Source organism: Castor canadensis, chromosome 5 (assembly GCF_047511655.1).
Source record: "Castor canadensis chromosome 5, mCasCan1.hap1v2, whole genome shotgun sequence".
NCBI lineage: Eukaryota > Metazoa > Chordata > Mammalia > Rodentia > Castoridae > Castor > Castor canadensis.
This window is the reverse complement of record NC_133390.1, coordinates 155,932,990-155,954,537: the sequence shown is the minus strand read 5'-3', so window position 1 is coordinate 155,954,537 and position 21,548 is coordinate 155,932,990. Positions and strand designations below refer to the sequence as shown.

General features: G+C 49.4%; 2 protein-coding genes across 3 annotated transcripts; one reads left to right on the top strand and one right to left on the bottom strand.

Annotated features, from left to right (window-relative positions):
• Positions 1 to 306: 306 nt before the first annotated feature.
• Rem1 (RRAD and GEM like GTPase 1) lies at positions 307 to 10,293 on the bottom strand. 2 transcript variants are annotated; one of them, XM_020171990.2, is made up of 5 exons: positions 10,203 to 10,293; positions 8,746 to 9,328; positions 7,681 to 7,760; positions 3,866 to 4,067; positions 307 to 2,607 (listed from the first exon to the last, which is right to left on the bottom strand). In XM_020171990.2, the coding sequence occupies exons 2-5, from the start codon at positions 9,083 to 9,085 to the stop codon at positions 2,336 to 2,338; spliced, it is 894 nt and encodes a 297-aa protein (XP_020027579.2). In that variant the 5' UTR covers positions 9,086 to 9,328; positions 10,203 to 10,293; the 3' UTR covers positions 307 to 2,335. The 2 variants fall into 2 exon arrangements, with proteins under 2 accessions (XP_020027579.2, XP_073930607.1); XM_074074506.1 differs by having other exon boundaries at positions 3,866 to 3,997.
• A 2,436-nt stretch (positions 10,294 to 12,729) lies between these two features.
• Defb124 (defensin beta 124) lies at positions 12,730 to 15,921 on the top strand. Its single transcript, XM_020171972.2, has 2 exons — positions 12,730 to 12,787; positions 15,732 to 15,921. The coding sequence occupies exons 1-2, from the start codon at positions 12,730 to 12,732 to the stop codon at positions 15,887 to 15,889; spliced, it is 216 nt and encodes a 71-aa protein (XP_020027561.1). The 3' UTR covers positions 15,890 to 15,921.
• Positions 15,922 to 21,548: the final 5,627 nt, after the last annotated feature.

The following is a 21,548-nucleotide window of genomic DNA, read 5'->3' as shown; positions in this document are numbered from 1 at the left end:
TTAGCAGACCCTCAATCAATATTTGTGGATTAAAAAAAGCAGAGAATCAGTGAAAGTCCTCAGATTTCTGCAGCAGTTCCTGAACCCCCTCCAGCCCCACTTCTTTCTCAGCCTCCACCTCACACCCTCCCCTCTACCCTCCCTCTCACCTCCCAGGGCTGACTTGGGCCCTCCATCCGGCCTGGCCTGCATTTTTCCGGGTTTGATATCATTTTTTCCACTCTCCCGGCTGCTGCCGGCTGCCTCTGCCAACTTTCCACAGCTATAGCACCCCCCCCCGCCCCGGCCGCCCCAACTGAAGCCAGAGACAGCTCAGGGTGGAGGAGACCCTCCTCCCCATCCCTTCCTTGGCTGGGGTTGGGATGGGGGAATGAGTGCACCCTGCTGGATAGTGAGACTGGGAGGGGGCCTTGCTGGAGGATGGGTCTCCCTTGCTCTTGCTGAGGCCTTTCCCCATGCTGGTCTCCTGCAGCCAGGACATGGTGGCCCTTGTGCAGGGCTGAGGCAGCTGGGGTGTCAGGCGTCAGAGACACCATGGACCAAACCGTTTGCATCTGTTTTTTTTTTTCCTCAAAGTAGTGATTCTTCCTCTCCCCTCCGAACCCCCTGCATTCTGCACCCTGCACTGGAAACTTCTGACCTAACCCCCTACACCCAGCCCTGTCCCCAGCCAGACTGGACGCACCACTACCTCCTTCCTCTCTCATAGCCAAAGGGAGGTCAGAGGAGGAGTCTGGCCCTGAGGCCTAGAGCTGCTGGCTGAGGGACCCCAGATCGCTCACTTCACTCCTCTGGCTTCAGTTTGCACACTGAAAAAATGAGTGGGTGGGACTAAACTGGGGTCTTCCATGGGGGTTAATGGATTGTGTTCATGCCCCATACTCCCTTCAGTTATGTGCAACAATGTCTTTGAAAGTCTGTGGCCCCTTGTCCTCACCATAGTTTTAACTTTAAAAAATTCTTTTCTCTTTTTGCATTGCTGAGTTGGAACCCAAGGGCTTCACATGTTAAAAAGGTACTCTGGACTATACCCGCAGCCCGTCATGCTCTTTTTTGGACACAGGAGTCTCTCTTTGTAGCCCCATGTAGAAATCATGATCCTCCTGCCTCATCCTCCTGAGTGCTGAGATTATAGGAGTACACCACCATTCTTGGCTTTTCCCTGTTTTTTTTTCTTCGTGGTATTGGGGAGTGAATAAGTGCCATCTGCACCCTGCTGGCTGGTGAGGCTGGGACTCTACCACTTGAGCCACACTCCCAGCCCTTTTTTGCTTTAGTTTGTTTTTGATTGGGTCAAATACTTCTGCCCTGGCTGTTTCCTGATCAAGATCCTCCTATCTCTGCTTCTGAGTAGCGGTGTACCATCACCACCTGCCCCTGTCAACTAAAGAGGACTGTGGTCAGGTGCTGGTGGCTCACGCCTGTTAATTCTAGCTACTTAGGAGGCAGAGATCAGGAGGATCCCGGTTCGAAGCCAGCCCAGGCAAATAGTCCGAGCTGGTGGAGTGGTTCAAGGTGTAGGTCCTGAGTTCAAGCTCCATACCACAAAATTCTAGTGGGCAGATTCTAGTGGGCTAGAAATTCATCAACTTCACTTACAGCAGCTGTATGATTGTTAGCCTCAACTTCCCAATTAGTTAAAGGAGGTTAAAGGTAGCGCTCTCCTCCCAGATGTTTGAAGATTAATAATGTGACAACTTAGCACTCAGTGGGCTTCCACAAACACCAGCTATTATTTTGCCAGGATGTGCGCTCCTTGCAGCTATTTTGTGAATCTCTAATCTAAAAAATGAATTAAAGAGAAAATAGCAGATCACATGTAACTGTGGTTGGTTGTGATCCAATGTGCTCCTTTCAAAGACCTGGGGCAGGGACTGTATCTTGCCAATTGGGAGAAGAACCTGAGTGCACAGTTGGTCCACTGACTCTGTTGATTAGCTGGGACACCCAGGCTAGCAGGCTAAAGCAGCGGCCAGTCAGTGTGGATGGGACCACAGGAGGAAGAGCCCAAGGAGAGGTCTGGGCATTCAGACAGGACATCCTGGACTGGTTTATTGTGTGTGTGTGGGCTTCTGTGGGTTGGCCAGAGCCCAGGGACAAGGAAGATTTTTACAAAAAGACACCCACCACGTAAACACCCTACTTTGTGTCCTCTTGGTACTATAGTCTGCCCACCAGTTTCCTGGGGCGGAGGGGTCCTTGAGGCTCTGGACGATGCTCTGGTCACGCTGCAACGACGGGCAGGCAGGTGCACCATCTGACCCAGCAAATGTGCCTTTGGCGTCGGTGGAGCCTAGAATGTACCCCAGTGTCCCGCCACCCCCAGAGCACAGCCTCAGAGCACAGCCAGGTTGTGGCAGGACTTGGAGCGGGCCTTGAGCGCGCGGCGGCGGGCGCTGCGGGCTGTCAGGCGCGCCAGGAAGCGACGGGCGCGCTGGCCCAGGCTGGCCCGCCGGTGCGGGGTCGCGGGCTCGGGGGCTGCGCTGTCCCGGCGGCGCAGGCGCAGTTGGCGCACCACGCCCTCGAAGAGCTCGGCCACGTTGTGCTGCAGAGTGGCTGACGTCTCGATGAACTTGCAATCGAACACCACAGCGCAGGCGCGGCCCTCTGAGGGGGCGGAGCCATGGCAGGAAGGCGGGGACAAAGATAGGGAAGAGGTGCGTTCAGTCTCACCTGGAAGTAGCTTTCCCTGTGCCCTTACCCAGGTGCAGGTGTCAGAGCACTCGGGGTTAAACCACTAGGGCTTTGAGGTGGGTCACCGTCTAGTGATTGGTACTGCTTAGCAGAAAGGGCTGGGAAAGACAGGCTAGGACCAGGTAGTGACCAAGTTGAATGTCAGGTGAGAGGCCTAATCTTGCTAGGGGGCTAGCTCAAGGGTTAGAGCATTTGTCTAGCAAGTTCGATACCCTGGGTTCAATCCCCAGTTCCGGGGGTGAAGGGGTGGAGGTTGAGGGAGCTAATCTAGGCCAGGAGGAGCTGGTCAAAATGCAGATTACTTTCCCATCCCCGGGATTCTGTTTGGGATGGGTCTGTGTTTTAACAAAATCGTCTACAGATTATGTTGCTGTTTTTTGGGATGCATGTCCCCAGCATGCAGTTTTTTGGGATGCATACGGCCTTCCAGCTCCAGGATGTCACCGGGCTGGGAAGCAGGGGCCTGAGTCTAGTCCTCGGTGGCTGGTGACTCTTGAAACTGACTTTCCCTTTCTGGATCTCAGTTTCCATATTTTTTAGATTTTACTTTATGAATAGGGCCATTTTAAGATCTTTATGAGCCTCACCAGAAATATGAAACTTATTAAAATATTCCCCATACCCCTGTAAATATAATTTATATATAACTTTCAAAGTTTTGGTTTGTAGCTGCCACAATATTAAGTTTTTTAGACAATTAAAGCTTTGTGGAATTTGAATTTATAATTCCCTCACTGTATATTGAAACCAAGAATGGTCTTTCTTCAGTTCTCAAAGTTAAGCTCTTGAAAAGAGGCATTGGACCTACCATGTCTGGTTGCTAAAAGGCCTCTGATCAAGGGCATGGGAGCCAAGAAGTAACAAGGTCAGCTTTGGTTCTGGAAAACCCTGGTAGCTGGTGAGGACTGAGTGGGGCTAGGGTGTATAGGGATTGACCTCTGACAAAGTGGGAGATGCCAGGACAGGGAAGAGGCTGTGGGCATGGAGGGAAGGAATTGGGGGTCTGGTTTGGGGTGAAAGAGGAGCAAGGATGGTTCCAGGCTCAGGCAGGTAGCTGCAGGATGGGGTGGGTTGTTGGGGTATGGTGGGGGTAGACAATCTCTGAGGCCAAGAGCTCTGGAGGAGGGGCAGTGGGGTCGAGGGACAGAGAAGGGCAGGGCAGAGGGCTCACCTTCCACAGAGACTTCCCGACAGCGCGCCAGGTCAGCCTTGTTGCCCACGAGGATGATGGGCACGTGGTCTGCGCGGTGTGTGCGCCGCAGCTGGATGCGGAGCTCCGATGCGCTCTCGAAGCTGCCCCGATCTGCGATGGAGTACACGATGACATAGGCGCTGCCCACCTGCAGGCAGGACTCCTGGCTCCAGCTTTCGTCCTGTGCGGGAGGAACCCCGGCCCATCCTCAGAGGGTGCCTGGGCCCTGGCTGAGAAAGATGCTGCGTTGGCGTAGTTGGGATAGGGCTGAGGTTGTACTTTGGACAGGTTTGGGGGACAAAATCTGTCATAATTCCCTGTATCATCTTGGGAAAGCCACTGATCGTCTCTGAACCTCAGTTTGTCTGCTTGAAAAATTAGCGGACACTACTTTGGTTCATTCTCTCATTCACTGATTACTTCTGTAGCCTGGCACTGAAGGCAAAGGCTGACTTAGCTCCCTTTACTGCTAAGGAGGCTTCTGGCTTTGACTGTTCAACAATTTTGTCTGGTTTCGGAGGGAGTTTGGCCGTGTCAGACAGTTCTTTAGGCCTTCTGCAATCCAGAGTTAAAAGAAAAAGGGAGCTGGGTGCTGGTGGCTCATGCTTGTAATCCTAGCTACTTGGGAGGCTGAGATTGGGAAGCGTATGGTTCAAAGCCAGCCTGGACAAATAGTTCTTGAGATCCCATATCCAAAATAAGTACAGCAAAAATGGACTGGAAGCGTGGCCCAAGTGGTAGAGTTCCTGCTTTGCAAGCTTGAAGCCCTAAGTTCAAACCCTAGTCCCACCAAAAAAAAAAAAGAAAAAGGGAAGAGAGAGATCTGAGGGCAGGAGGTTGACTTCAGGGAGGTGTGTTTTCAGGACAGTTTTAAAGAATGAGGTGAAGGAGCAACTGTGGAGTGTAAGGTCAGAAGGAAATGGGTGTGGCAAGGGGCACTTTTAAGAAGTGGAGTTCTGAACCTGGCATGGTTGCTTACATCTATAATCCAAGCTACTCAGGAGACAGACATCAGGAGGATCCAGTTTGATGCCAGTCTAGGCAAAAAGTTAGTGAGGTCCCAACTCAACACAACAAGTTGGGTGTGGTGCACACTTGTAATCCCAGTTACTCAGGAGGCATAGATGGGGGATCGAAGTCAGAGGCCAACTTGGTAAAAAAGCATAAGACTCCATCTGAAAAATAACTAAGGTAAAAAAAGCCTGGAAGTATGGCTCAAGTTGTAGAGTGCTTGCTTAGAAAGTGCAAGGCCTTGAGTTCAAACCCTAGCACAACCAGAAAAAGAAAGAAAGGGAGGAGAGAAGGAAGGAGGGAGGGAAGGAAGAAGGAAGGAGGAGAGAAAGAGCAGCCCTTTAAGTTGTTTGAGGAAGGAGAGAACTGGAATGATGTTGATAATCCGTCAGGGACAGCACTCTAGACCACGGGGGCAGTAATATTTGTAAGTGTTTAATCAGACATAGCTCCTGCTCTTTAAACTCATGGTCTGGAAGGGAGGCTATGGGGCTATGGAAACTATGGGAATGGAGAGTTACAGTGCCCTGTGGGGAGTACCATTAGGAGATGCACATGCAAGTGGGATTCAGTAGAACTCAGCCTGGCAGAGTGTGGGAGGGGTTCCCAGGGGCCCAGTGAGTGGGGTGTGAAAGGTGTGCAAGAGAGAATAGATTTGAGACAAAGGGAACAGTTGATGCTAAGGCTAGAGTGCAGAAGGCTGAGTGTGGTAGAAGCTCCAGGTGCAAAGGGGGAAGAAGCCAGAAAATATTTCTGATGACCAAATAATATAGATGAATAGGAAGTATCAGATCTGTGGTCAACATCATTGTTGATTGGAATAAATCCCAAATAGTCATATTGATCATTCCCCAGGCTAAATAGCCTCAGGGTGGAGTCAGTGGATTCTCAACCTTGACTATGGACAGATTTCTCCTCCTTCTGGGTCTCAGTTTCCCCATCTATAGAACAGGCAGGGGTCTTAACCATTTATTCATTGTACAAATAGTTACAGAGCACTTTTTCTACACGTCAGGACCACAGAAGTCAATTGGCACATGGATTGGTGGCCATGGAAGTGTGATTAAAAGTACAGGTTCCATAACCCCACTTTTAGATATCCATATTCATTAGGTCTTGGGAGAGACTTGAGAATTTGATTTTTTCATTCTCTCCAGGTGACTCTGATGGTCAGCCAAGCTAGGACACTACTGGATGAGCCAAAGGCGCACCTGCTTCTGTCAGATTCTGCCTCTCTGGCATCAGACTATCATATAGTCCATGGATGGAGAGCACAGATGCTTTTTCCAGTAAGGCTGCTACTGCTGGACCCCCTGGGAACTCCCTCCACAGTCACCAGTCAGGAAAACTTGTTCACTTTCCTCATTTTACTGGTAGGAATGCCAAAGGTCAGAGAAGAGACCTGACAGCCACACAGTAAGCTGTCAGAATTGCAGTTCCTGCTTCTGCTCTATACCTTTCCTCCCCTGTCTCAGAGTGGGATGATCACTCTTAACTTAGTGGACTCTGCCCCACAGAGCTCTCAATGACACCCAGAAAGTAGACCTTCCCTCACCAGCCTGCTAGCTCCATGAAGCTGGGACATGTCTGCCTGATTCACTGCTGGGTCTCTAGCATCCTGGCCCATGATGGATACTCAGAAGGTGACACTCTAAGGGGAGGTAGGAGGGATAATTGTAGTGAATAACAGTACAGTTCTGGGGTTTTGTAGATCTGGGTTTGAATCCTGCTTATTCCCTGAGAACTTTGGGCACATTAACTTCTCTGAACTTCAGTTTCTTTGTCAGTAGAATGGGAATCAGAGACTCATTACATAGGTTTTGTTTTGACTGAATGTCCTAATGGCCCCATAGCTCCTTAATTCTCATCTTTGGGCCTGTTTGAGGAACGGTTAGTCACCCAACACTGCAGTCTTAAGTCCCACACTATGCATGGGGCCTCTCTGAGTGTTAGGGGAGGGTCTACCCCTTAGAGAGGTTTTTGAGTCCTCTTCTTTTGCTTCTGGGTATTTTCTCAAAGTTCTACAATGAGTGGGTATTATTGTGTAGCAAGAGAAAACCCAAACAAGAAAATCATGACTGAAACACATCCCTGTGGGTTGTTCTCATCCTGCTCTGGAAGGGGGTAGGGAACAAGATACCTTTTTTTCACTAGCTACCTAATTATCATTAATAAGAAATACCACATTCTCCACTCCCATTTGGCACTTTTTTCATGCTACAAAATGGGCTCACCTCTGTAGAAGTGCATAAGAAAATTTAAAAAGCAGATGATGGTGGGGATGAGGGTATAGTATGCTGAACACGCATGAAGCCCTGGCTTCCATCCCCAGTCTTGAAAATAAACAATAACCAAAAAACAAATCAGCAGATGAGGAAAGCAGGAATGCTTGACCCATTTATCAGATGAGAAAACTGAAGCTCAGAGTAAGTCCATTGCACAAAGCTACCCAACAAGTAAGAAAAAGAAAGAGGAGGGTGATCAGTGTAGGCGTTTTGGTGCTCAATTCAGTGTTCCTTCTTCTGCACAATGAGGTGGTTGTAAGGATGGGGAGGCCTGAAGGGGAAGAAGTATATCCTGGGATGGCTGCTGGGGGGTGGATCAGTGAGTGAGAAGAAGGGGCAGGGCTAGGAGGGTCTGTCTTTGGAAAGGCTGTAGGTTTTGGATAGGGCCTGCTGTGGATGGCTCCTGCCCTGAACCCTGTTCTGTATGTCCCAGGAAGCGACAGGATTCTGGTATTAGGCTCAGCATCCCTCTTCCCACCCCTGCTTGCAGTGCCATACCAGTTTCTCAGCCTCCCAGGTGTCCATGACCACCAGTGTGGTGTCCTCTCCATCCACTGTGAGGGTCCTCTCGTACACATCTACAACCAAGGGAGAGCGCATCTCAGGGAGGGATAGGCCCATGGAGGTGTGGAGCTCACTAGTCCCTTTTCTGGTCAGCACCCCCTCCTATTCTCCTTGGAGGTGCTCACCACACTTGTTTGATATCTGTCTTTCCTGAGAGGTCAAGAAGCCCTATAAGGAACCCATGTCTCTCCAGCTGCCAACTTAGTACCTGGCCCATGGTAGGTCCTGAGAAGGTTGGACTGGTTGATTGAGTGAGCGTGGGGTGTGGGGATAAGTTGGGCTGGGTCCCCAGCCCTGTTCTATTTGTGGCTTAATGTGTGCTTCAGGGGGATCATGCATGTACCCTCTCTGGGTCTCGGTCTCTCCATCTGCACCACATACAGTTGTACATAGGAGCCCTTCATATGGGTTCTTACTCCCAGTAGTGTCAAGGTTGGAAAGGAGCCTGGACACATCATCCCTACCTTCCCTCTGATTTTAACCGCCCTCCCCGCTCACCCTGTGCTCTCCCAACCAGTTCTTCTGTCCTGTCTCTGTAGCCCATCCTCATGAGGTCCCTGGTTCTATGAGTGCACTACATTTCTGGGAAATAAAGCAAACTAGGGCCCAGAACTGGGGGTCAGGGAGTCTCCATTCGGGAAAGATCTTGATTTTGCTGTAGGTCAGGTGTCTATGGGACTGGGAGGTTCTGAGAGTCAGGGGAACTTGGGGCTGGAGTTTCTGAGTTGGATAGAGGTCTACTATTTCTTGACACTCACAGTTTCAGAATTGCTCCCCTTATGACAAGGAAATAAATTATACATTTCTCAACCAATTTCCCTCCCTAAACTGTTGTGCAGGCTGTGTGCTGCACAACTCTAGGCAAACTTCTGTATGCATGATGCTTCTTACAGTTGAAGAGTGCATGAGTTGTAAAACTGTTCTTGGCAGCCCTGTGCCCCTGGTGACAGGCCTTTCACTCCTTTGGTCACATCCCAGTCCACCCCATAGGGTCCCTACCTCCTAGCTGTTCGTGGAGGTCCCGCTCTTGCTTCCCCGCAAACAGGCTGGCCAGGCTGGTTTTTCCAACACCAGGATCTCCAAGCAGCACAACACGGTAGAGGGCCTCCCAAGAGCCTTCAGAGTCGCTGGATTCAGAGGACCAGCCATCTGGGACAGGGGAAGGTCTCCGGGTGGGAGGGTTAAGGGAGGCAGATTGGCCCAGCCGAGGATGCTGGGATTGAGTAGGGGGTACTGTGCACAGGTGGCCAGGCTGGTGGCCTCTGGATGATAGGGGTAGTGGAGTGCTGGCTCTTCGGCGTAGGGGGGTCTTTGCTTCCTGCTGGGTGTTTAGTGTCATCCTTGGTTGGAAGGGGCTTTGGTCCCTTCTTGCCCCTTCCTTCTTTTCTTTTCTTTCTTTCTTCCTAACTTCAAGAATGGGAAATGGGCAGTCAGCCAGTTTCTTTGTGCCCCTTCTTCTCTTGGGTCCTGATGAGCTGTTGAGATGGCTTCTTCCAGAATCCCCTTTTGTTCAAATGGGAGGAGGCACCTCAGCTCCTTGGGGTGGGGGCTGGCTTCAGGCCCAGGGTAAACCTGGGTCCACCTGGAAAGGGTGCATGCGTAGGCTGTGAATACACACAGATAATGTACATCCAGAGTCCACGTCTTATGCTCTGAGGATGACCTTCCCCTTAGGACACACAGGCAGAGGGGTAGGGGAGAGCTGGGATGTCCATGGGAAACTCCCCACCCCACCCCCACTATGTACACAGACCTGCCCTTCCCATTCGGCACACAAGACCCTTCTTAGGAAAGACATCTAAACTGCCCCATCCTGCCCTTCATTGGTTTCTTATGTTCTGGGTGGGCGATGCAGAGGATTAAGAGCGGGGGAGGGGGAAGGAGGGAATTTAGTCCCGCTGCTGGATCCCATGGGATCTGAGCTTGAAGAGGTAGAACAGGGTAGGCTGGTGCCCCACGAGGGCGAGGGGGCAACGGGGGATCCCTCCAGTTGTAACCTGAGTGCCCCGGTGCCATGGGAACCGCGTGTCCGGCCCGCCCCCTACGTGAAAAATTCAGGAGCCGCTGGTGCCACGGCCTCCAGCTGTTGTTGGGGGTTGGGGGGGTGGGAAGATGAGCTGCGAAGCGGCCAGGCCCCAGGTTTGGTGACAGAACAGGGTCCTGACAGGGGACGGGGAGCGTAGGTTACAGGGCCCTGGAATGCAAGTGTCATTCCCGGAGTCTGGATCCGAGCATTCCCAGCCTGGGGTCCTGGGTGTGAGTCCCAGATCCTGCGACCGGGGCTTTCCTGTCCGAGGCTACCCAACCCTCTGTACCCCAGGTTTGAAGCCCCTCAGCCCCGGGACGCGGTTTTGAGTCCCCCCCAGTCCCCGCTGGCACTGCAAAGCCCCATGCAGGCGCCCGGCGAACTCCGCTCCAACTTGAGCAAGTTGGCGGCGGGTTACGCGGAACTTTACCTCGCGTGGGGAGGCACGGTCCCCACCGCCCCAGCTGCTGGGTCCTGCAGGCTGTACCACTGCCGGCCACCGCGCGCAGCCCCCAGGCGGGTCCCGCCCAGTCGCGGCCGAAGGAGGAGCGCGACCCCGCCCCGTCCAGCCCCGCCCCATTAGGGCAGCCCCGGGTTCCCCGCCCCAAGGCCTGGCGGCTCCGAGGACCCGCCATCTCCAGTCCTAGGCGGGAGGTGGGAGTGGCAGTGTTGGGGTGCGGGAAGAAAGACAGGAAGGATGGGGATTCTGGACTCCTGGGTCTGGATGGCCCTCTGCGTCCGCCTCTGTCTTCTCCACCAGTGGGGCGCACCAACTTCAGCTCTCACAAAAGCCACTCTGCGAGCTCGGTCAGCGTTCGGATTCCCATGTCCCATCTTCCAAGAGGGACGATTGCACAGTACTGCGTTTTAAGCACGTGCGCCAAGTGATCCTGAGGGCAGATAGCTAACAGAGCGCACTTTGAGAACTCGGCGCTGGGTGGAGGATTGAGTTTGGGGAGTGGCTTGGGGGAGGGGAGGGAAAGTCCAGGAAGTCTGCATGGAGGAGTTCCGATCATCTCATTTTGTGTCATCCATCCATCCATCCATCCATTCATCCACTCACTCCTCCGCTCATGATTAGGATTCAGGTCAGTCTGCCTTTCACCCCAAGTCTCCCCAGGGAAATAAGAGCGGGAGTTCTACCAAGTTCTTCCTTGGTAGAAGAGAAGTTGACTTAGGGCCTGGTGTCTTAGCTATTCATAGGGCCAGGATTCAGGCTTTTCGAGCAGGGAGCCTCCTATAACTACCCCCCCTCCACCTTTTCTTCAGTGTTGGGACTTGAACTCAGGGCCTGGACAGGTGCTCTATCCCAGCCTTTTTGTTGTATTTTTATTTTTGAGATAGGGTCTTGCTAACTTTGTGTGGCCTGGCTTTAAACCTCTTTCTTTCTCCCTCTTCCTTGGAGTAGCTGGGATTATAGCTATGTACCATCACACCTAGCTTCCCTTTTGTTCTTGAGGGGTGGGGGTGCATATGTTTGAGGCTGTGGAGACCAAGCTGTACCTGTGGGTGGGGATGCATTGTCATGGCTGAGGGGTTCAGGTGTCCGGCTTGAAACAGCTCTCATCACAGCCCAGTACAGTGGGTCAGCCCCCGCAGGTCTTGGGGTAGATGCTGAATCATCTGGCGTCTGGCTTCCTTCCTGACTTGACCCTCTAATCTTCCCTGTCCCACCTGCAGGATGGGATGTACTGGGCAGCACCCTTCACTGTCCAGAAGTGAGGTGACCTGTCTTCTAGTCCCAGTTCTGGAATTCAGTTGCTGTGTGACCCGGTGCAAGTCAACTGTCCTCTTTGGGGTTCAGTTTTTGTATGAAAAATTGTAAGCTGAACAGGTTACACTCTTGCTAAAAAAAAAAAAGAAAAAAACACACAAAAAAATCCCTTTTGGTTGTCTACAATGCATGCAGGGCTCATCGTGCTCTGTAGAGTCATTTCAGCCTCTTCTCCCAGTGAAACCTTGCTCCATCCATGCCCCACTCTTTCAGGAGAATTCTTTTCCTCTGCCTGGGATTCTCTTTCCCCACTCAGCTTCTGTGATGCAGACTAGATGCCTGTGGGCCAGACACTCATCTAAGCTATGGTCACCTGTTACCTTAGTGGCTCCCATTCTTCAGCAGGACCCACTCCATACAGCTTTTGATTCAATAGGTTTGGGATAGGGCTAGGGAATTTGCAGTTCTAACAAGTCCCAGGTGGGACCAGATGTTTGCTGGTCTGGGGAACACACTTTGGGAACCACCGTAGTTTTTCACTTAATGCTCTAAATAAGATAGGCACTTATTACTCTGCCCTTTTTAGAGTAGGTCTCAGTGCATGTTTGGTTGAATAGGTTGGTAGGTTCTGGTCCTATCTCTTAGTATTAGGAAGAGAAACTTCCATTTTTTAGTCTTGCAAAGGAGGCTTGTCATCATTTCACAGATGATAGCCTGGGTCTCAGAGAGGTTAAGTGTCTCGTCCAAGGTCTCACAGTGCTTTTGGGAAGATGCTGAGACAGAACTAGGTCTCTCTGAAGTCAAGGCTTTTCTTACTCTCTCAGCTGGGGAAGATGTCTATTTTCTTTCCTTTTCCTCTTTCTTTCTCTTCTCTCTCCCTTCTTTCCCTTATCCCCTCTCTCCCTTCTCCTTCCTTCTCCTCCTCCTTCTTCTTTTCTCTCTCTCTCTCTCTCTCTCTCTCTCTCTCTCTCTCTCTCTCACATGCTGGGAATCACACAGAATAGACAAGCACACAATGCCACTTTCTGCCCCAAGCTTCAGAGCTCAGCAGCGTCTGGAACATGTGGCTGACCAGTTTTCACATAGCTGGAAGCAGCCTTGGGACCACACACCCTTATCCTCCTACGTAAGTCTGCTGCCCACAGCCCTGCCTTCATCTGCAGCCTCATAAAGGATGGGCAGCAGGTGGCAGGACTCCTCTCCTTGAGGTCTTCCCTGACGCATCCCCAGGAGCACTGTAGCCATGGCACAGCTATTTCTACTTATTGTGGCTCTAGTGGTCTTGGGTCATTTGCCCCCAGGTAACATCAGTGCGTGTGCGTGTGTGTGCATGTGCGTGCGTGTGTATAAAGATGAGGAATAGGCTCCCAGGTCTTGGAGGGCAGAGGGGTCTAGATCATCATTTAAATTCTGGCCCCACTGTTGGCTTTCTTGGCAGTTTAGAGCAAGTTGCTAACTCAGTCTGTCCCTCATTTTTTCTAATCTGTAAAATGGGATTTGTTCAATAAATATTCATTTAAGAATATGGGTCGTGAGTCAGGCACTGTTTTGACTGCTTGGGGTTTGACAGTGGAAGAAAGCAAGGACCTTGCTTTCATGGAGCTGACACTTTGGCTGGTGGAAATAGAAAGTAAACAGAAAAACAGCTTAGCATGTCTGGTTGTGCTAAGTGCTAAGTACAGTAAAGACAAGTAGGGGTTAGAGTAGCATGTGAGGTGGGGGATAGTCAAGGAAGGACTGTGGTAGGGCTTTTTTTTTTGTGGGACTGGGGTTTGAACTCAGGCTTCCCACTTGCAAAGCAGGCACTCTACCTCTTAAGCCACATCTCCAGTCCATTTTGCTCTGGTTATTTTGGAGATGGGAATCTCATGAACTATTTGCTGAGGCTGGCAGCGAACCATGATTCTCCTATCTCAGCCTCCCAAGTAGCTAGGATTACAGTTGTGAGCCGTTGGCATTTGGTTCTGATAGGGCTTTTAGAAACATTTTATTTTGGGACTATCTCAAGTATATGTGAATAGAGACTAACATAATTGACAAGGTAAGGTTGGTTATTATTTGATTTTTTATTTTTGTGGTATGGGATTGAACCCAGGGGCTTGAACATGCTAAGCAGTGTATCACGGAGTTACATCCACAAAGAGAGGGGGTTTTGTTTGCTTTTTGTGTTTTTGAGACAGGGTCTCAGTATGGGGCCCAAGCTGGCCTCAGACTTGCAGTCTTTCTGCCTCAGCCTCCCCAGTGCTGGAATTACAGGCACACAGGTAAGGTGTTGGTACTGGGGTTTGAACTCAGGGCACTTGCAAGGCAGGCACTCTACCACTTGAGCCATGCCTTCAGCCCACACGGTGAGTTTCTAAAAAAATGTTTTTTATTATGGAAAAACTTAAACTTATGCAAAAATAGAGAATGATGTAACCATGTGAGTTTTAAAAAGAAACTTTTATTTTAGAAAGATTCAAACAGAAATAAAAACTAGTAGAAAGAACTCCTACGTACCCATCACCCCACCACAACACTAATGAACTTGAACCAGTCCTGTTTTGTTATTTGCTTCCTCCTCCTGGCCAGTGAATTACTTTGGAATCGATCATTTTGTAGAAAGGGGGGTCTACGTGCAGTTCGGAATGGAGTGAGGATCCAGAGAGATTGTTCCAGGCAGGAGGAACAGCCAACAGTGGAGGCCAGCGTGGCTGAAGTGGGGCTCACAAAGAAAGTGTGGGTGGCTGTCAAGGACACGAGGAGGGGACAGCAGGCCACAAGGAGAAAATAACTCTGGGTGTGGGTGACTGGAAAGTTCAAATGTGGTCATGGGATAAGAGTATTTATTATAGGAACTGCTTTGCCCGGGAGTTGGGGGCCTGGGTTCTGTTTCCGCTCACACCACTTGGTGGCTGAGTGTCTTGGGCAACCCCTTCCCCCTTTCCTCTGGAAAGCTGAGAATTTACTTGGAATGGACCCTGCCTGCTCCAGCTATCTGAGCTGCTGTTCTGATCACCTCAACTGGTTATTGAGAATTTTCTACGAGCCAGGGTCTGTGCTAAGATGATCTTGTGGTGGCCCTCTGAGAGAGGGACCTAAGGTCAAGGTCACTCACCCAGGGTGTGTGACAGAGCTGGGATTTGGGCCCTAGAGGTCTGAGCAGGGTTCATACCGTGCTTGAGCTGTTATGCTATGTACCCTCTTCAGCGTGTGGGTTCTTTGCCTTGTGGAGGTTTTGAGACCAGCACGTGCCATTCTAAGATTCTTTGCTTTCAAGGTGGAAGGATGGGCAGGTGGGCAGGGCTAGGAAAACCCGTGGAGGGGTCCAATGCAACATTGGAGGATTCTGTGGGATTTTTTTTTTTAGTCCAGGGGGATGCAGGGACACCTTTCCCCTCTGCCACTCACTGTGTCCTCATTCTTCTGCATTTCCTATTCTCTGCTGATTGAGGCCACATGTCTGGAGATGTCACTGCGACAGACAAGTGGTCCTAGTCTTTCCTCAGTTTCTAATTTCCTCTCGAATTGGCCATCATAGCACTCTGCTCATTTCTGTCATGGCACTTACCACAAACTCTATTTATTTACTGGGTTTTTAACTGCTTTCCCTTCCAGGTGGAAGCTCCAGAGGGCTTGGACCACGGCCATTTTTTTAAAATTGTGGTACCCAGTGCTCTATGTTTGTTGAATGAATAAATGAAAGAGAGGCTCCATCCATTCTGTGACCAAAGATCCTTGGAAGAGGTACAGGACCTGTTCCCCCAAGGTCCTTGCTTTTTCTGTGGTTGGAAATCACCTGGCTAAAACCTAGCATTAAACAGGTCCATATCTGTCAGTGCAATTTGTGTGTAATGGTTACAAGTGTGGACTCTGGGGCTGGATGGCTTGGATTCAAATCTTGTCCTGCTTCCTGATGGCTGTGTGACCTCCAGGAGATTATTAACCTCTGAGCCTCAGTTTCTTTACCTGCAGGGATTACAGTCAGACCAACTGTAGTCATATCGTGCTGTTATGAAAAGTGCTGAGGGTGTACCTGGTGTGTGGTTTCACCTAGACAAGAAATTAGTCTCTAAATAACCAGTAGGCTAACCGGTGACCCCTTGGGCTTACCTGTACTGAGATCTGTAACCTAAATTGTAACTAGTACTCTAACAACTGACCAGAGAGCTAACCTATAACTAGCGTGATTTAACCTGAGGTCTACCTTGTGACCAGTGTTCTAACCCAGGGACTGCTCTGGGATATGTGGTCTCTTCTGCACAGGGAGAACTGAATTCAAACGGTGCTGGAAGGGCCAAGGGGCCTGCCGGGCTTACTGCACGCGGCAGGAATCCTTCATGCACCTGTGCCCGGACGCGTCTCTCTGCTGCCTTGCCTACGCACTCAAGCCTCTGCGGCTGCCCAAGCCTGATTATGAGTAGCTGGCTCTGGGGCTTGCACCCTTGCTCCCCAATAAAACACATGCTGCCAGCTTCCCCTTGTTGCATGTGCTCTCTGTGCTCCCTCCCCATGGGAAGGGATAAGTTCTAGGGGTGTGGGAGGGATGGTTGGTGGAGGGAGGTCAGGTGCCAGGGAAAGTGGGCATCAATGACCACTGTAAATATCCTGGTCCTGACCATGGTACTTGCACAACTCCGGAAAAATTACTCAACCTCCCATAAGCCCCCTCAGTCTCTTCATGCATAAAATGGGGATGATTATAATATCAGGAGATTAGGGTTTTGTGGAAGGAATGCAGAATGCAACTCATACCAAGAGTTAATAATAACAATAATAAGGAGTTGATAATAATAAGAGTTACTAGAAACAGAGTCAGTAATAAGCTTCTAGCATTCAGGAGGAGATGGCACATTTGGTTTGAAAGATGTGTGGCCCCGTTGATAAGTTTTTTTTTTTTTTTTTTGTGGTGGTACTGGGATTTGAACTCAGGGCCTTATGCTTGCTAGGCAAGTGCTGTATCACTTGAGCCACACCTCTAGTCCCCAGATGGCCCTGTGAGAGTGAGGGGTTTTTCTGTTCCTTTTCCTCATATTCAGCATTTAATGAGTCTGCACAGGTAGACAAGACCATAGAATTCTTTGAGAGCAGTTTTCACAGAAGCAGGAATTGGGGATAGAGAAGAATCTGCCACTTCCAGGCCTGAGGATCTGGGGGACAGGAAGCCAGTGTGAAAACATGAGCAGCTGGGGAAGTAGATAAGCAGACCTGGGGTTTAATTCCTCTGTGTCTGTTGGGGTTGTTTGACTGAAAAAAACAAGGAGGACAACTTGCAGGGGCTTTTTTTTTTGATCTCACATCAAAAGAAGTGTGGGGGCTTGGGGATACCCAGCAGTGGAAAAAAAAAAGTCTGGACCTAGGCATTCAGAGCAGACATTTCTGTGATCTTTGTGAGTCACTGTGTGTTCACCAAGACTTCAGGTCTCCTGTCCTGTTTAGAGCAGAAAGAGCAGGAGGGCTGAAAGGGACTACCACACATTTTATCAAGAAAGCAAACACTTAGCCGACTTCTGCTTGCATCCGATGGGCCAGAACTGTCACTGGCCACTCCTCATGTAAGAAAGAAGTATTCTGCTTTTCCAGCCTCTGAGACCTGAGTTTGGGAGAAAAGGGAGCTGAGGAGACCCTTGTGTCTTCCCATCCTTTCCCTGGGTTTGAACCTGGGAAGGGGCAGGAGTGTTGGATAAATTGAGGGAATGCTAAGGGCAGAAGGGCTCTTGTCCACTCTCCTTTGAGACTTTCCAGAAGAGAGCTGTTCTGGGTGGTCTTGGCCTAGCCCAAGTAAGAGATCTTCTATGGCCTGGCTAAGAAAGAAGGGTGTTGACAGAATATTGCACAGCAGAAGGGGTGCAGATGTGGTGGCCTGAGTTGTCTTGGAGACCACTTGCTGTGCAGATCTGAGCCCTTAAGTTTCTGGTCCGAGGACCTGCTTATGTGGTCAGAGGCAGCTGGAGTGGAGGAGCAAGTCCCCGTGGATTTGGGACTAGCTTTTCACCAACAAGGATGGAAACATGGAATTATTTCACTCACAAAGTATACCCCTAACTCCCTCAGCTCCTTGGTGCTTTGCATGGTGAACTGAGAACCAGTCAATTGTTTGAAGGTACACTGTGGTGGGCTCAAGGTGGGAGGAGAGGTCTAGAACTCAGCAAAAGGATCAATAAGAACCCCAAGCTGGGCATGGTGGTGCACACCTGTAATCCCAGCACTTGGAGGCTGAGGCAGGAGGATGGTGAGTTCCAGGCCAGCCTGGGCTACAGGGTAAAACCCTGTCTCAGGAAAAAAAAAAAAAGGAAAACTCTGAGAAGTCAACAGAGCCACATGAGCTGTTAAGAGGTGGCATTAGCCTGGTTTTGTCACTAGGCTGGTATCTGACTAGGAGTCAGAGCACATAGACTGGTCTTAGTGACAGGCACCAAGACTGTCACAGATGCCAGCTGGAAGCAGTCCAGACTCCATCCAGACTTCTTACCCTACCCCGCCATCATATTTGGGAGGGAGGGAGGAAGGAAGGGAGGCATCTGGAAAACTAAGCCATCATACCAGAGATCAAGCCTTTCTGAATTCAAGAAATGCAAGAGAATGTCTAAATTACTGGTTTTAAATTTGATTGAACTAAATTTAATTCTGCACTCTGACCATTCAGAGTGCAGTCTCAGAAAAGAATAAAGCAGCCAGGTTGGGATGCAGTGTGCATGGCTTTATGACCTTCTTGCAGTGATGGGAGGTGATGACTTCTGAGAGTGGGGTCAGACAGACTCAAGTCCATGTTCCAGTTCTGCTGCGAAAAGGTCACAGGCCCTGGGACCTGGAGCGAGTCACTTCCTGAGTCTGTCAGGTTCCTTCTCTGCAAAGTGGGTATCATGACAGCCTGTAATGCTGTGGCTGGGGGTCAGAGAAGATGGCCTGGCACTTTTTTTTTTGGTGGTACTGGAGTTTGAACTCAGGGCCTTGTGCTTGCTAGGCAGGCACTCTATCACTTGAGCCACGCCTCCAGCCCTTTTTGTGTTGATAATTTTTGAGAAATGGTCTCGGTTTATACCCAGGCCAGCTACTTCTGCTTCCTTGCATAGCTATATGACAGGAGTGCTCAGCCATTGATTGAGATGGTGTCTTGTGGGCTGGGATGTAGCTTGGTGGTACAGTGATTACCTAGCATGCCCAAGGCCCTGGGTTCGATCCCAGCACCAAAAAAGAAAAGACAAAAAGAGATGGTGTCTGGCAAACTTTTCTTTTTTTCAGCCTTGAACTGCAATTCTCCCAAACTCTGCTTCCCAAGTAGCTAGGTTATAGGTTTGTATTATCGCACCTGGGTTTTCTCAGTAAATGCAACCTACTACAATCATTGCTGCCCCCTTCTCCACAAAATTTCACTTACTTATGAAAAAGTTGCAGGAATAGTATAAATAATTCCCATAAGCCTTTAACCCAGCTTTCCCAAACATTAATGTTTTCTACTTTCACCTTCTCTCAATCTCCCTGTCTATGCAAATATGCTAAAAATAGGCTGGGTAAGGTGGCTGAAGCCTATAATCCCAGCTACCCTGGAGGTGGAGATCGAGAAGATGAGGGTTTGAAGCCAGCCTGGGTAAAAATGCTCGGGCAATCCCATCTCAAACCAGTAGTGGAGGTGATGGTGTTATCCCAGCTGGAGGGGAGTACACATAGGAGGATTGAGATCAGGCAGCCCAGGAATAAAGTGAGACCGTTTCAAAAGTAACTAAGAAAAAGGACTGGGGACATGGCTCAAGTGGTAGAGCAACTGCCTAGCAAGTGTGAGGCCCTGAGTTCAAACCCCAATACCACACACACACACAAAAAATGTATACGCTAAAAATAGAGTATACATATTTTCTGAGCTGTTTAAAAGTAAACTGTACTTGGGCTGGACACATAGCTCAGTGGTAGAATGACTGCCTACCAGGTGCGATGCCCTGAGTTCCAGCCCCAGCACTGGAAGAAAAAAAAAAGTCAAATTGCACGCATACATCCCTTTATACCTGAATACTTTAGTGGGGTTTCCTAAAACCAAAGCTGCCCCAAGTTAGCCTTAAACTCTGATCCCCCTGCCCTGTTTCCTGACTGCTGGGATTACAGGTGTGCCCCACTGTGCCTAGCATACCAGCATAAAAGCATTTTATGACATAACCAATGCAACGTGATTATAAAGTCAGAACATTGTCTATTTTCAGAACTTACCCAAACGTCACCTGCCATCCCAAGGAAGTCCTTTATAGCAAAGAAAATCCCTAGATTTTCTCAGTTGTCAAGTTTCTTTGATCTGGAATATCTCAGGCTTTCATGACATTGACATTTTTGAAACATCCAGGCCAGTTATTCTGTGGACTGGTCCTCAGTTTAAGTTTGTCTGTTGTTTCCTAATGATGACTGGATTCAGCTCATGTATTTTTGGCAGGAATGTTCCAGAACCGATGCTGTGTTTCTCTCAGTGGATCATGTCAGAGACAGCCAAGACAAACAGACCAGATAGCATTCTGAATCTTAAATCGCACACGTGTTTGGCTGTTTCTCATCCAGCGTGCAGTGTCCCTCATCTAATCCTACTTCCAACCTCCTTAGTGATGAGTACACATCCAACAAACCAGAGACAAGGCAATTCCAGGATGGAAGGTTCCTCAAAACACCTCACAGATGAGGCTCATCAGCCCAGAGAAGGAGAGAGGTTTGTCCAAGGACACACAACTCCCAAGGGGACAGAGCTAGTCAAGGTAGTATGATAGTCACATGTTGGTAGGACAAGCCTCTGTGAAGGGGCTGCTCCCTGACATGAGGTGGGCAAGGTTTTGGATTGCTGCTGAGAAGTTACTATTCCCGAGCACAGACACCACTCAGGGAGTCACTGAATGGCCGAGGTAGAGGTAATGTCAGTCACGTTTAGTAGTGACCAATCGCTTTGCCTGCAGCCTTTCACGTGATTCTCATGTCGCGTGACATCAGTAGCTCTGCTTTTCTATGAAGTGAAGCCAGTTGCCCAGGTCAAACACCTAGAAAGTGGTGGAGCTGGGTGGGACTCTGCCCAGATCTGGCACCTGGATGATTTTGTCTCCCAGAGTTACTGCTATTGTACTTTTAAAATAGCACTTTAAGCCATTTGAGCTGGTGGCTCATGCCTGTAATCCTAACTACTTGGGAGAGCTGGAGGTTTGAGGTTCAAAGCCAGCCCAGGCAAATATTTCCTGAGACCCTATCTCCAAAATAACCAGAGTAAAAATGGACTGGCAAAGTGGCTCAAGTGGTAAGCACCTGCTTAGCAAGCATGAGGCCCTGAGTTCAAACCCCTGTACCACCACCAAAAAATAAAAGACTTTCGATATCATTAGTCATTAGGGAAGTGCAAATTAAAACCACAATGAAGCTGCTGGAGTGACTCAATTGGTAGAGTGCCTGCCTAGCAAGCATTAAGTCCTAAGTTCAAACCCCAGTACCACAAACAAGCAAACAAACAAACAAACAAACAAAAAAGCAACCCACAATGAGATATCATACACACCCACTTGGAGCCTCTCTGCTCTCTCCCCCTGTGTGTCAGGAGATGGTCCTTTCTCCTTTTCTATTTCTCTCTGCTTCACTAAATAAATCTTTGCTTAAAAAAAAAAAAAAGGACCATAGCAAGGTTGGTGAGGATATGGGGCAGCTAAAACGCTAACACATTGCACATGGGTGTGTAACATGGACACCGACTTTGGAAAAAGTTTCAGAGTTACTCATAAAATTGAATAGCTATTTGTCTATACAAAGACTTTTCTATCTATGTTGGTAGCAGCTTTATTCATCAAAGCTGTAAGTGCAAACAGCTGGACTGTCCAACAGGTGAATGAATGGATTAGTTGAACTGTGTCTTCACAATTCAAAACTGCTCAGTAAACAAGCAATAATTCACTATCATACACGACGTGACTTGCACTCAGAATCACTGTATCACCTGAAGGAAGTCAGACACAAAGGTGTATGTACTGAATGATTCCATTTACGTGACGTTTCAGGTAGGCAAACTAAGTTGAGTTAAAAAGGAAAAAAAGTTGAAAAAACCCTCAAATACTATTTTCTCTACTTGTGTTTTTT